Source organism: Heloderma suspectum, chromosome 2 (assembly GCF_057233095.1).
Source record: "Heloderma suspectum isolate Gila_16-S chromosome 2, 16-S_ref, whole genome shotgun sequence".
NCBI lineage: Eukaryota > Metazoa > Chordata > Lepidosauria > Squamata > Helodermatidae > Heloderma > Heloderma suspectum.
The window spans coordinates 226,377,834-226,393,956 of NC_139459.1; the positions used below are offsets into that span (position 1 = coordinate 226,377,834).

The window sequence follows — 16,123 nt, forward strand, 5'->3', positions numbered from 1 at the left end:
GAGTTCATCTGAATTTTGCTTGAGCATCCAAGAGGGATTAACATTATGGATAACTTTTTGTGACCATAAAGAAATACATTTGAAGCTTATATATTCTATTTAAACATATTCTAGTATGAGTGAACAATACTTTGAAATAAAACTTGTTGCTATTAATATTCCAATATTTAAATAACGTATTTTTTCCTTTCACTTTTTCAGGCACAACTTTTTAAGCATGGCAAAAGGGAAGACTGTTTACCATATGGTGAGTTTCTTCATATTATTTTAAGCATTGTAAGTAGTCTGGGGAAGGTACAGTGAGCATGATGCAGTCAAATAAAAGCATTATGAAGTCCCATTGGCTTCAGTGGAAGAGGTTTTAAGCATCTGCTTAACTCTCCCAATTAAAACTGATGGCGGGAATCCTGAGAACTACAACCAGAAGGAAGCTCCTAGAAGGGGACTTTCTCATCTTCTCCTCCCTGCTGCAATCCCCAAAAGCTTTTTTGGAGGGTGGAGGACCCTTCTGAACAGCATGGCATGGAGTACAGGGCACTGTTGGGAAAGAGAAATCACCCAAAATTGGGTGGTGGTACCTTGCATGATTGGGCTCCACCGAATTTGGGGCAATTCCCTGTGCCCCATTCTACCCTGTTGAGGAGGGTCCCCTAAACTTTTTAGGAGGCACAGTGAAGTCCCCTTCTGTGAGCTTCTTCTCCTCATGGATCTCAGGAGCCAAGCCAATGAGACTTAAAAGTGCTTCAGTTTGGCTGAATTGTACCCAATTTTTTCTACTCTTATAGTGGATGTGGACATGCACATGATACCTAAATTGCTTTATTTTTCTGGGTGGATTGGCCCATCTCATAGATTGATTCGTGCAGACGGGAAGGAATAGACCGACCGCTTTATTTCCAGTCTGTGTCAGTTTTGCATGTGTCCATCATTCATAAGACCATTCTGACCCGTATCTGCCTTAATCGGAATTGTAAAAATCCGTTGTTGTTGTTGAGTCGTTCAGTCGTGTCCGACTCTTCGTGAACCCATGGACCATAGCACACCAGGCCTTCCTGTCCTGCGCTCTCACAGAGCGTGCTGTAAAAATCCATCCAGATTCATAATTGAATATGCACTCTGAAGTATTTTCTTTCAAAGTATGCATTCCTAAACATATATGCGAAAATATCAATTGTAACATGTATTTTGGTATATTCTTTTGAACCACGAACCACATCACAAAAATCTGGAGAACTGTGAAATCTGAAGGATAACTGCATTCCGATCTGCACATTAGTCCAGAAGGTGCAGATCTGATCAACTTGTATTGGAATTTGCAAAGAATTAGTTCTAACGTCAGTGCTGAAAGCATATCTCTGTTGTCCAGTGGCATTTTACCTGTGCCCAGTAACATGCATTGACATTTGCAACCTTGCACATCACTACATGAATAGTATGAATCAGGAGAAACGGTCTAAATATACCCTCAGTTGTTGATATTAATATTTCTTTTTTGCACTTTTGCCATGAAAATGTTTCCATTTATTTATTGTTGAACTAGAGGTTGGGAACACTTTTTGTGTTTAAGCTCTAGTAAACTTTTTAAAGCTGTGATATGGGGCTAAGCAGAACAAGCTCCACAGCAACTTTTAAAGTCTGTTTACTCTTTATTCTGGAAAAAAAGAGCGCTGCATGGCAGAACTATGCAGGATTACTGGTTCTTCTATTAATATGGTAGCCTTAGGGACATTCTTTTACATACTCAAGCATTGCTTCAGGTGACAAATATATTCAGTCCTTCCCCCCCCACTTCTTTGGCCCTTAATAATATTGTCTTCTCAAATATCTTTTAATTCCCTAATTTTACTCTAGGACCATTCCTATATTAAAGAGAGTACCTTTCTGTTAATTTTGTAATCATTTACAACACATCTGGTATGTATTAAGAAATAAGTATTCTGAGTTGACACCAGGGAAAGCTCAGACAATATGCATAATTAAAATATATATATATATATTGGCCCTCTTCAGACACATATTGGGGAAGGGTGGTTAGGTTAACCATGGTGCATGGTGGTTACCGCTAACCACTGTGAATGTTACTTCCACATGTGCAGGTAACCATGTTCTGCAATGTGGTTAGACTAACCATACTCTAACCACCCTCCCACCCACACAAGAACTCACAGTCTTCTGGATGGGTGGCCATGCATCCCAGCAACCTTTGTGCTACTGGCCATTTTGGTGCTTGGCGCTGCTGGCCATTTTGGTGCTCGGCGGTTCAGCAGCCTGCTGCCCCCCGTGCTGTGGCACCGTCTTCCCCACTCCAGAGTCCTATAATCACTGCTCACCGCCATGATCCCCCCCCCCCGATACTCAGCATATTCAAGTGTCCCCTGTGGTGCAAATGGACATGGGCTGTCATCAGGAATCAGTTTCTGTCACTTCTGCTGACTGTTTATGCTGCTGCAGGCACAGTGCTGGACTCCAAGCTGCCTCTGTGGTTACATTGTAACAGTCACCATCGCACATGATGGTGCCTGGCCATGCCCATAATGTGTTCACAGTGGCAGTGGGCCAGGGCACAAGTGGCCGCAAGCCGCAGCTCTATGTTCACTTCTCTGCTGGTGTGCAGTGGGCTGTTGTTGGGGGTCGCGTATTTTGCAGGCTTGCAGCAGCTGCGTCATTTGCTACTAGGTAGATCTCAACCATAGAGAACTGCTGCTCAGGCAGAGCTCTATGGCAGCTGTCAATCAACCATGGAGGGTGTTCAGATGTCACATGAAGCCATGGTAGAGCCCACTAACCATCTTGCAGCAAGTGGTTAGTGAACATGGTTAGTCCATGGTTAATAAACCACCATGGTTGGGATAGAAGCCTGTTCAGATGTCACGCTAAGCCAACATGGTAAGCTCAAACTTGCTAACTATCATGGCTTAGCCTGATATCTGCACAGGGCCATTGTTTAATTAGAACATCCCAAAGTACTTCACATTTTAGATCCTTCAGAATTATTCACCCATTTACAGATAACAAAAGAGGTGGTGGTGGTCCAGGAAAGTTACTGATAATTAATTTATGGCTTATGGAAATTATAGCTCAAACTTTTATTTTGGGCTATGCATAGAATTTTACTAACAGATGTTTCAGGTTAATCCTAATTGCGTCCAATAGCCCATAGACCACACATGCATCTCCAGTGGGTTGTGGCTAGAATACTGTATGCCTTAAGTATCAGAATTAATTTTCTTTTCTTCATGAAAGTATTGATAGAATTGGAGTTAGAAATTGAGTGTATGTTTTATAGTCAGTGTTGGATCTGGACTTAATTGTGCTTAGAGTAGACACAATGAAATCAATGGGACTGAGGTTGGTCACGACTTATTTATCCCACTGATTTCAATGGGTTTACTCTAAGCATGATTAAGAGTGCTTCCAGACAGAGAGCTTCTAGCACTATTGGTCGGAAGGCATTGTGCAGCTGTTCGGTCTTTTTTTCCTAACAGATTTTCTGTGGTAAGAATAAGGACAGCACAAAGCTGGGAAAGCTCAGGAGGATCATGGGTGGGAGAAGATGTCATCCCCCCACCCCAGTAAAATTCCATGAATGAGGCAAGGTGATGGTGCAATAAAAGCCTCTTCTGGAAGTAACCCAAGTCTGGATCCAACTCATTATAATTTAGCCGAACACTTCATGCCTACTATGTATTGAATATAAGATGGAAAGTACAAGTAGGGCACATTTATTAATGGAGAAGTTTGTTCCTTACAGCTTCTACTGTGCTTGAATGCCTTGATAACTGCAAGATCTCTGAAAGTAACCAAACGCTTCTTCGCAAGCTGGGAGTGAAACTTGTTCAACGACTTGGCCTGACATTTCTTAAGCCAAAGGTGGCAAAATGGAGGTTTGTTCTTCTCCGAATCATGTTTTTACTTGCCTTCTTTGCTTTTATTGGGATAACCTGAACTCTCAAATCCATCACTGCTAGAGGCGGATGAGTAATAAATCACCACTCATTCATTTGGTGACAAGAAATTCTGGTTTAGATATATTGGTATAGGAACTTTTGTATTCCACAGTATAAGCAACTTCTTCCTTGTCATACTTTTGTATTACATTTCTAGTACAATATTTTTCATATTTTGTTCTGCACTTAAATATTCCTTCCAAGGATAATTTTAGCTTCATGTAGGAACCAAAGCAAATCCTTGATGGTGGTGGTGATTTTTTTTCCAGAGGAAAATGAAACGTTTATTTTCATATACTGGAAAAATGGTATAAATTTAGGGAATCAAATGTATGCAGTGTAATGTAGCATAGATGCCCCGTTTTACAGAATTTCCAGTCTGACTCATATTCCTGCTTGTACTAAAAAAATATTTTATTTCAAATGAGGAGAAAATAGATTTATTTAGATTTATTTTGCATATTTCTGAAGGGCAGACACTTGCCCACCTCAGATTAATATATGCTAATTATCTTAAATTATGGACTGCCTTGCCAATCCTGCCCCCTCAAATTGGGTTGAATCTCTTACTCTTAAGAACTATCTTAAGAAAAGTCTGTTGCAGATTGTGACCAAACACAGGTGCTAGTTTGGCAGCCTATATAAATTTCTGTTATACTTTTTGCAAAATGTGAACATATGGGGTTAACCCCCAGCATCACTTGAGCCGGCTTCTGGTCACACAACAGGACTTCCCTTTGCTCTCCTCCCCTACTTCACCACCTGTGCACCACCCGAATCTGCTCCATAGGATCCCCCAACTCTGAAGAAGATTTTATGTGTATGAGGGGTCTGCAGAGGGGAGGGGAAATCCATTCTACCAGTGGTTTCCATTCCACTGGCAGAAGGCCAGCACTGGATCCAACCCAAGGAGTTCTTTGAACACTGACTCAAAGAGCTCTATTTACCATGGCCTGGATCCAAAGAACAGTACAACTAATTCTACATGCTGAAATAAACTTAATTTTCTCAAACAGGAGCATTTGCTCCTTGCCACATGGGAAACCTCTTTTTTGAAACTTGTAGGCAGTTTCTAAAGCAGTTTGTGATATGGCATGGAGATGTACCATTTGAAGGGAAAATGTCAAAAGTTCCATGGGGCATGCTCTAGCCCTTGGACGCGCCTAAAGTAGCTCCTTGGCATGAACTAGAAATTATTTGCAGATATTTGGGGTTCTAAAAGATTATCACACATTTTAACATGGGGACATAAGAGAAAACATAATTTGAAATGATATGGGTTAAATATTGCTTGTACAGAACTCTTGAGATTTTTGTCAGCAGGCCTGAGAGTAGTATGCTTTTGGAAATAGATGGTAAGGGTTTTTTGTTCATAAAATAGTAAGACACTTTAACAGAGCAATCCTAGGGACATCTAGCCCATAGGACGGAGTTCTCTGAGAATCCAACACCTGCTGACAAGAGCTAGGTAGGATGGAAGGAATGATGGAGGTGTTTTCGCCTCTTGTTACTCCTTCAAAAGCATTTAGAGCATTTAGGCCTCTAAGCCCATCTAGCTTACTTACCTTGCAGGGGATGGGGAGGGGAGTGGAGAGGCTTGTGAATCTTGCAGATCCACAGCCCCTCCCCTCCCTCCCTCCCTGTCCACTGACATACCTTCTTTCCACCCTCCCTGTATTTGGCTGAAGCTGCAACAGCAACCTTAGAAGAAGAGCTGCTGTGCAGCTTTCTGTAATGGCTGGAAGGAGTGGGGGGGTGGGATGGGACATCCCTGTTCGGAACTCTGCCCTTGTTCTGAGGCCGTAGACGATGTCTATGGCCTGGGATGGGGAAATCCTTCAGCATCTTGGACACCCTCTTAGGGACCATAGGATTGTTCCATTAGTGATACAACAGCAGGCAAACAACAACTGATCACTAAGCATTAGGGAAAATGCTTGAGGAAATTGAGGAAGTTTGCTTCTTAAGTTGTTATGTTTTTAAAATACATTAAAGATATAATAAATGAGCAATTGTAACATTGGTCCATTCACGTTTCAATCATTGGGTTGTTCTTTTACAAATTACACTGTTTCAAGGTGATACAGAAAAGCACCAATCTAATTTTTTTGCTTCTCAAATTCCATGGCATAATCAGAAGTCATTCCAAAAGTGGTCACAAGTTGGCATTTCGTTCTCTGCCAGTATCCACACAGCATAATTTTGTATTAGGTGTTCTTCTGTATAGGAAAATGATTTTGAAAGTATGTGTTTCAGGAATGTTTTGAAGACAATACATACCATGTTCTGCAAAACTCTTTGACCTGCTAAGAATATGGTAAACTTTATATGATTGTCTTTCTAGATATCAACGGGGTTTCCGATCTTTAGCTGCAAATCTGCAGATTTCTGCTGGTGGTCCTGTTGCACAGAAAGCAGAAAATGCAGCTTCTGTCATGGAGGAGGAAGAGGAAGAGAAATATGACATTCCAGGAGAGGTTGAAAATGTTGTAGGTGTGTTTGGTGCAGATAGAAAGCAATATAAAGTTTGATGCCATGGCCAATGTGACTTGTGAACTTAATTTTGTTATTTGCTTCTGAAGTTTATTAGTCTGAGAAGCAAGAATGCAAATTGTTTCAGCTAAGATCTGTTTAACATTTTAGGAAAAATATGACTGTCTCTGCTAGATAGTTTTGACTTTTGCTTCCTTCATCTCCCAACTTCCCAGTAGTGAATGGCTGAGTGCTGTTTTATTCCAACTTGAAAGGTAGGGCAACATTATAATCTCCATCTTATAGAACTCTGAGACCCTAAGGGCGCAATCCTATGGCTGCTAGTCAGCGGCTAGACAGCCATAGGATAGGTTGGTTCCCTGAGAACTGACCTTCACCCCCTCCCGCACTGCCTCGTAGTCGGAAGAGGAGTGCAGAGTGGTGAAAATAGGGTGTACCTCGGGGCGTGCTGGGGCAGGTAAGTCAGAAATCCAGTATGACACATCCAACATGTCATCTGGCAGCCGCTTCCCACGCTCCGACTTCCCATGGCTAGACAGAAAATAAAAACAAAATTGGCTGTCTAGCTGCAAATGCAGGGCAGCTGAAGGGACGATCCCCTCCACGCTTCTCCTGCCCTGCATTAGATAGGTGGTCACCTCCGAGTTCGGAGGCGGCTGCCTATCCTGGTAGGATTGCTCCCTAAATCTTGAAAACCCCTGCTTGCGTTTATATAATGATAACATTGCCAATAGGAGTGGAGCCATGTTTTGTTCATAAGAGAACATTAAAAAACTTGAATCTTGCAAGACCTGTGAGACTCAAACACTTGATTATATGGATAGATGATGCAGTTAACAGTAATCTCAGTCTTATGTACCTGATTCTCAGAGGCCAACGTAATACACTATTTTTTCTTCTATTGAGTCTAAGACTAATATAAGAACTATACACTGAGGCTGGCTGAACTGTCATGAGTCCCACCTTCCTGCGCCCAGTTATTCAGGGAAAATTAGTTTGAAATTGTGAATTCTCTGCTTGAGAGCACAACTGATGCACAGTACTACATTTTCTAGAGTGCCTTGCTTATAGCATTACTGCTATAAGCTGGTAATGTAGAAATAGTCATAGCTGTCTTAGGAGTACCTATGCTAATAAAAACCTATGCACATATAACATTTTAAAATAAGTTAAGGAAGTATTTAAAGCAGGGATATGCAACCTGGTGCCCTCCAGATGTTTTGGACTTTAACTTCCATAATCTCTGACTGTTGGCCATGCTGGCTGGGGTTAATAGGAGTTGCATTCCAAGCCATCGGCGTACCTATCCCATATTTAAAGACTATATTCCGTAAACCAATTTCTCTGAAGTCATACCAGGAAAGTCCAAGGGCTACTCTGGATGATGATGATGATGATTTTTATACTGCCCAATAGCTCCCTGGGCAGTTCACAGTTCGCAAGATAAAATATAGCATAAAAATTTAAATATACAAAATTTAAAAGCAATTTAAATAGCTAAAAGCAATTCCAATGAAATACTAGACCTGTTCAAACAGCTGGCATAAATGCCCGTCATATGCCATTAAATGCCTGGGAGTAGAGGACAATCTTAACCTGGCACCAAAAAGATGACAGTGATGGCACCAGGTGGGCCTCAGTGTGGAGATCATTCCGCAATCAGGGAGCCACCATTGAAAAGGCCCTTTCCCTTGTTGCCACCTTGTGAGCCTCCCTTGGAGGTGGCACTCAGAGAAGGCCTCAGATGTTGATTGTAGTGTTTGGGTACGTTCAGACTGGGGGAGGCACTCCATCAAGTATTGTGGTCCTTAGCCATGTAAGGCTTTATATGTTAAAACCAGCACCTTGAATCAGGCTTGGAAACATACAGGCAGCCAATGCAAGCAGGTCAGAATTGATGTTATATGCTCCGATCTTCTGGCCCAGTTATTAATCTGGCTGCCACATTGTGCACAAGCTGCAGCTTCTGAACCGTCTTCAAGGGCAGCTCTATGTAAAGTGCATTGCAGTAATCTAATTTGGAGGTCATCAGAGCATAGATTACTGAAACCAGGTTATCCCTTTCTAAATAGAGGCATAGCTGGCAGAAGGCACTCCGTGCCACTGAGGCCACCTGAGCCTCAAGTGACAGCAATGGCTCCAGGAGAACCCCCAAGTTACAAAGCTGCTCTTTCAAGGGGAATGCAACCCCATCCAGAATAGATTGAGCACTTTGCTTCTATAGAAAACTAATCTGCCGTTACCTTCCTTCAGTTTAATATGGTCCTTGTGGGCTAATAACTTATGGCAGGTATTCATATATGTATTTAAACATGATCAAACAAAAATGCAGGAAAAAATAGCCCTCTAGCACCATCTCTGATCAAGGGGGCTCAGCAGTAGAATGCAGGCATCCAGGTGTATGTGGAATTAAATATCACAGAAGGTTAATTCACATGCACTTATTTAAGAACAGGTTGCAATGAAGTTACTACTGGATTTGAGGAGGATTACTGATCCTACTGTTTATGGTTAAGTATCAACTGCAAATAAGCCCTTGGAGTGTTTGATAATTTAACACATGATTTTCAGACACTGCAGTTTACTAGGGGTGGTGGGAGACACACTGTACAACTGTAATGGAGCCACAAAGATGACCTTGAATCAACTAGTGCTTTCACTGTGGGGAGTTGTTGACTTCTACGCTCAAACCATTGATCCAATTTGATGGTGAACCAATCCTTGCCCCAGCGAGCATAAGCATTACATGTCTTCTGCTGTGTTGAAGGTGTTTGTGCCTGTTGGTTGTTGCAACAACCTCAAAGTGTTTTCATGGATAACGAAGCTTCCCAGCTTCCTGCACCATTATTAATGTTCTTTCATTATAAATGGTGTCTCCATTTTTAAAGACTTGTGCTCACCCTCCATTGTACTCTATCCAGTTAAAACAATGTGTTTTAAAACTCTGTATTTCCTTTCCAGTGCCAGCCTCATGAGCAAAGCACTATCCCATATCATCCCATTAAGGTAGAGGTGTGGATATCTCTTAATGTGGCTAGAGCTAGTGAGGTGCTAAGAGAAAGCAACTGCCTTGCTCTGGGAATAGGACCTAGAAAACCTGACCTAGGTTTCCTGACCTAGACCTGACCTAGAAAAGGCCTGTGACAAAGATAGGTCCAGAGATAATATCCTAAATGTTTTGTAGCCTTTCCCTCCATATTGTGATTTGTATATTAAAACATGTGTTTTCACAGAGCAATTGCTGATTGGACTGAAAGACAAGGACACCATTGTCAGATGGTCCGCAGCAAAAGGGTAGGTGTCCTCAAATCAAATCACCTGAGGTTTTACAAAGCTTAATCTAAATATCTCTAACTAGAGACCTGAAGCCACAGAGTAGACTGATTATTTCACACTGTTATATATGAAATTCAGCACTATCTCTGTCTCTACTCCCCAGTTCCCTAGGCTCATTAGTCCACAATCCTGTGTCCCATACCAAAGATTTAGCTGTTTATGTGGGGGACTCATCTTACCCTGAAGCATCAGGGAGCAATCACATTAGGCTGCTGATTCTGGAGAGGGCATTATTTTCTTGCTTCTCATATTGATCTCTGCAATTTAGAGTAGAGGTGCATCATAACTTTTCATTTCAAGGCAAAAACATCTAAGGGTAGCACTCATTATATTAAACAATATGAATGTATTTCTAAAATGTCTACCACATTTTTAATGTAATACTCAAGAAAGTTGCAGCTATAAAAAGTAAAGAATGCAATAACAATAAATAATTATACAATTAATAATTGTATGATCCACTGGGACTTGGTGGGCTCTCCCTCTCCATGCTGAATGCTGCAGAGGCCAGGTCAAAGGTGCCTCTGCCTTATACTGAATCATACCATTGTTCCATGTAGACTAGTATTTTCTACATTGGGTGGGCACACATGGCCTGCAGGGCACATATGACCTCCACTGCCCCCTGCTGCACCCCCATTTTTTAAATCATTTAACACACAGTGAAAGTGTTTGTAGCACTACGGAGTGCTACAAGCATCAAATGTAGCTTGTTTACAAGGTACATTTGTCGTCTATGGAACACCCAAAGAGTTAAGTTTAGATTGCAAACAAGCTAAATTTAAACCTTGTAGCTCTCTGTAGTGCTATGGAATGGTTTGCTAGCAATTTCTTTTCTTTCTTAACTTTTTGGGAGGACTGCACCCCACCTGGGGCGGGTGGGGGGACTTCCCGCATTTGCCCACCGCCTGGTCCACACTGACTGACAGTGGTTCTTTAGGGTGTGCAGACAAGAGTTTTTTTCTAGCTGTACCTGGAGAAGCGAGGGATTGAAGTTTGCACATTTTGCATGCAAAAGGCATTCCTCCTGCTCCTCACAGGTGGGTACTGGCTGGACGAAGCCAAGGAAGGGTTGCATGGAGGTGGGGAGGTGTAGCCAACTGCCAGTACTGGGCCCTTTAAATGGTCTGGTTACAGGCCATCATGAAAGGTATGTGAGATGGGGTGAGGTCTGTTGAGGAGAGGAAAATCCTGAGGCTAGAGGTGGAAGAGAAACATTTGGAGCGTTTTTAAAGGGTTTTCATTGGCTGGGCAAGAGGGAAGGTTCAGGGAATTCTCTTCCCTATTTTTGAAAACCAAGGGCTCCGTGACCCTAAGTTGGGGCCTGGAAAGCTCAGTGGGAAGCAAGTATCTTGCAGTGGGGGAAGTAGCCAGCCAGATGCTACCACTCATCACATGAATAGGTAGTGAAGAGAAAACAACTAAAATGCTAAAAAACATGACCAAGTAAGTCTTTGCACTTAACTTGAGACCGTTGTGACTATCTCACCATATCACTCCAAATAACATAATAGGCTTGTCTACCAAACTCAGAGTCTGTAACTCATACAGAGACACAGTTCCCACAAGGCACAAAGCTCTGGTGGAAGGTGAAAGGAGAGAAGGACTGTGGTCCTGGAGTTGCAGACTAGGTACCAGAGTAGGGCAAGGAGAGTGTAAGGAAAGGATAATGAGGAATAGGTCTGAGAACCAAGCAAACCCCAAGCTGATCTTGCAGCTACAGTCAGGGCCAGAAATATTGGAACAAGGATAACTGCTTTGGCAGTTGGCCTCTGTACACCACCATATTGAAGTTGAAAGGAGACACACCCAGATGGGAGTGAAGTCAGGACTTTCAGCTGTAATTCAAGGGGTGAGACAAAAGTGGGGCACGAACCATTCAGGAAGTACAGCCAGTGGCATACACACACACCCATTGTTGGTGGCTCATAAGTAATGGAACGAATGGCTGACAAGCAGCTACATGGCCAGGTGTGGCCTGTTTCCTGGGTACCCCATGACCAATCAAGCAGATAAAAGGCCTGGATGTGGTTCTGAGTGTTACATTTGCATTTGGTAGCTGTTCACTGGAACCCCCAACATGAGGTCCAGAGAGGTGTCCATGCGAGTGAAGGAGGCCATCGTTAGGCTGAGGAAACAAAATAAACCCATCAGAGAGATAGCAAAAACAGTGGGAGTGGCCAGCACAACAGTTTGGAACATCCTGAAAAAGAAGGAATTAACTGGCAAGCTCAGCAACAGCAAAAGGCCTGGAAGACCACGGAAGACAACTAAAGTGGATGACCGCAGAATTCTGCTCATGGTGAAGAGGAACCCTTTCACAACATCTAGCCGGGTCAAGAACACTCTTGCGGAGGTAGGCATGTCATTGTCAACATCTACAGTCAAGAGACGGCTGTATGAATGTAAATACAGAGGCTTCACAACAAGGTGCCAACCACTGGTAACACTCAAGAACAGACAGGCCAGATTAGCCTTAGTCAGCAAACACCTAAAAAAGCCTGCCCAGTTCTGGAATAAGATTCTTTGGACTGATGAAACCCAGATTAACTTGTACCAGAATGATGGGAAGAAAAAAGTATGGAGAAGGAAAGGAACAGCTCATGATCCAAAGCATACCACATCATCTGTCAAAGATGGTGGAGGCAGTGTTATGTCATGGGCATGTATGGCTGCCAATGGAACTGGGTCACTGGTGTTTATTGAGGACCTGACTGCTGATAAAAGCAGGAGGATGAATTCTGAAGTGTATAGGACTATACTTTCTGCTCAGATTCTGCCGAATGCTGCCAAACTGACAGGATGCCGCTTCATATTGCAGATGGATAATGACCCAAAACATACAGCAAAAGTTACCCAAGAGTTTCTCAAGGCAAAGAAGTGGGATGTTCTTCAATGGCCAAGTCAGTCACCTGATCTCAACACAATAGAGCATGCTTTTCACTTACTGAAGACAAGACTGAAGGTAGAAAGACCCACAAACAAGCAGCAGCTGAAGGCAGCTGCAGTAAAGGCCTGGCAAAGCATCTCGAGGAAGGAAACTCAGCATTTGGTCATGTCCATGGGTTCCAGACTTCAGGCAGTCATTGACTGCAAAGGATTTTCATCCAGGTATTAAAGGCGATCCTTAAGTTTGAAATGATGTTGGTTTGTTCCATTACTTATGAGCCACCAACGATGGGTGTGTGTGTATGCCAGTGGCTGTCCTTCCTGAATGGTTCGTGCCCCACTTTTGTCTCACCCCTTGAATTACAGCTGAAAGTCCTGACTTCTCTCCCATCTGGGTGTGTTTCCTGTCAACTTCAATGTGGTGGTGTACAGAGGCCAACTGCCAAAGCAGTTATCCTTGTTCCAATATTTCTGGCCCTGTCTATATGTGACAGTCTGTCCATACTGAGTCCCATGATTGAGAGGAGCAAGAATGAGCGCTGGGTGCCCAAACTCAAGGGCAGTTCTAGACTTCAGATGAAATAGTACAAAGGGCTTAGGGGCTGCACTTGGGATAAGGTAGAACAGCCTTCCCCAACCTGATAGCTTCAGGATGTTTTGGAGTACATCTTCCATCAGCCATAGCCAGAATGGCCAATGGTCAGGAATTGTAGGAGTTGTAGTCTAGAACTTCTGGAGGTCACCAGGTTGCAGAAGGCTGGGGTAGAACAAAGGTATTAATATTTTGACTCTGGAATGAAGGAGGCCTCCAAGAGTTCCCTTGCTACTGGACTTAGTTAAAGCTAGCTGACTGAGCATTACAAAAGCCATGTATTTGGGAGTTTTGGTGGCATTGTTAGTATTACCAGCTTCATTGTAGTATGTGATCAATCACACACTGATGTGCACTGTTGAATCTAAGTCTTTGTTGCTTTTTGCAGGATTGGTAGACTGACTGGAAGGCTACCAAAAGAGCTAGCTGATGATGTGGTTGGGTCTGTGTTAGACTGCTTCAGGTAATATTTTACAGGGTATATAGAACATTCTCAAGATCTTATGCAATCTGTAGCTAAAATATAGCCAGCACTGATATAGAAAGGCAGATGTCATCTGTAAAAACCTCTGTGGCAGTATTGCTGTGTATAGAAATTAAAGAGTGTAACTTCTCCTGTAGAACACCAAGATTTTTTTTTTAAATGGGAAAGCAAAGGTTCAAGCTAAATTTTAAAAACTGAATGAAGAAATAAAATAGTGGTAGTACGAGGGACAGTGATAATGACAAATTAATTCCTAAGGAGGATACAAGTTCAAATGGTGGACCTGTTTAGGACACTATACCTTGCAAAAACTAAAGGAATTGTACAAAGAGCAAATATTATTATTAAGAACATTTTACAAATGTTCCAAACTAGTCTGTAACTGCTGGCTTGCCTGCTCCTCTACAATTAAAAATGTGTGTGAGCCATTTTATAATTAATCAAACATAATCATTTCTTAACGTTCACCTTGCTCTCCAATTGAAGGAATTACAATTTATGATGAACTATATTTTCTCTTCGTTATCATTTAATACCTGCAAAATTTTAACTTGTATTGCCATGCTTCTGAAAGAATGCAGTTGTTGTGTAGAACAGATATTGCTATGTTCATTACTGCACATATACTTCTATGTTCAGTAATAAGCCAAGATATGATCGCCCAAACTGTATGTGTGTGTATGTGCATGTGTATATGTACACACACACACACACACACACAGTGGGCCAGGTTGCATTATCAAACAAGTCATCATGGCTTAAATATGCCATGGTGGTTTGTTTAAATCAGTGGTACATGCTGGGCACCGTTACCTTAATTCTCTGCCGGGGCATACCTTGTCATGTCATCCAAATTCAGGCACTATGGCTTGTTTGAAGGAGAAACAACCCTCAAATAACTCACCAAGAGGCTAGGGATCATTAGAGGGTTGTTTCCCCCTCAAACAAACCATGCTGCCTGGGTTTGGACAACATGAGAAGCTGAGCCCAGGATGGAGATTTGGCTAATGGCACCCAGCATGTATCACCGATTTAAACAAGCCACCATGGCTTGTTTTGATCATGCAAACTGGGTCACACTCTCATTATGCGCAGACACGCATACACACACACATATGTGTATGTATATATATGTGGGCAGTATCCAACAGCACTATTGTGCTTACACAGTTGATGTACTGGTAGCATAAGCGACTGCTAGTGCAACACCGATAGCATAAGTTGCCATGATGCGGTTCCCTGGAAAATCCGTTCTGCAGCTTATGCTATTGACATTGTGCTAGAAGTTGCTTATGCTAGTGCTATGTCAATTGCATAAGCACAGCAGTCCTATTGGATATATACAGTATGTGTGTGTGTGTGTGTGTGTGCATGCACACATGTGCGTGTGCATGTATAATGCCTGCCTTCCGGGTTGAACCATATTTGTTATTCCTATTGTAGATTATTTACCATCCTTGATAAAACAATGTCAATGTCTCTGTCTGTTTGTGGATTAAGATGACCTCAGAGCTCAGACTCATTTAATGCTCGTTTTTCTATAGAGCATAAAGGACCATTTGTTTTTACAAGCTGGGCATTTATCTTTTAAAAATGTTAGTCTTCAACAAAACTTGAAAAAAAGGGGGAAAGCAGTGTTTTGGTTCACTGCATCACATTGGGGAACCCTTCCCAAACCCTTCAATAGGCTCTGGGAAAATTGAATTTGGTTTTTTGCTCTGCTGCTGCACAGTAACAGAGCATAACTTAAGACTCTTTCTTGGCAAAAATGTTTGACAAACAGGATGAAAATCAAAACTCAGAGAAGTCAGCTTAAATGCAATCCTTCTGTTTTCTCAATGTACAGTTTCCAGGAAACTGATAATGCTTGGCACGGTGGATGTTTGGCCCTAGCTGAATTAGGAAGAAGAGGTTTGTTACTACCTTCCCGGCTCTCAGATGGTAAGTATCTTGTAAGTTGTCTAGGTTCTACATAGACTGCATAACAAAGGCATGGTGAATGCTGGATCAATCAGAATCAAACTTATGAAAGATTTTAGATGCTTCTGTTAGCATTTGGTCTTGGGAATGTCTTAAATGCTAACAAGTGTATTTTTCTACCCCTAGTATCTTTCTTGCTTTCCAGTCACATATGTCTTGCTGACATTTCATGTTACCTCCCCTTGTTTGGTAGGCTTGCAAACTTGCCACCTTCTTGAACTCCTCAGTTTCCTTCTCTACATTCTAGTATTTGCCAAAGTTTGCTACTACTTCTTTTTCCAATATCCTCAGGTTTGGATTATTGCAGTTTAGCTATGTGGGACTGCCTTTGAAAAGTGTTTGGAATCGGCAGTGGGAGCAGTTTATAGAGAGCACATGATTCCCTTGTTACAGCAATTGCAT

General features: G+C 42.2%; 1 protein-coding gene across 13 annotated transcripts in view; it reads left to right on the forward strand.

The window, feature by feature from the left end:
• TBCD (tubulin folding cofactor D) overlaps nt 1-16,123 on the forward strand; it is a 219,903-nt gene that overhangs the window by 38,751 nt on the left and 165,029 nt on the right. For all 13 annotated transcript variants that reach the window (XR_014788321.1, XM_084838327.1, XM_084838329.1 and 10 more), the window contains 6 exons: nt 202-247; nt 3,752-3,884; nt 6,292-6,440; nt 9,674-9,734; nt 13,646-13,720; nt 15,588-15,682. Coding sequence is in view for 12 of the 13 variants with exons in the window: in XM_084838327.1 (XP_084694453.1) it covers nt 202-247; nt 3,752-3,884; nt 6,292-6,440; nt 9,674-9,734; nt 13,646-13,720; nt 15,588-15,682 (559 nt within the window). In the remaining variant the exon portion in view is untranslated. The remainder of the gene's footprint in view (nt 1-201; nt 248-3,751; nt 3,885-6,291; nt 6,441-9,673; nt 9,735-13,645; nt 13,721-15,587; nt 15,683-16,123) is intronic.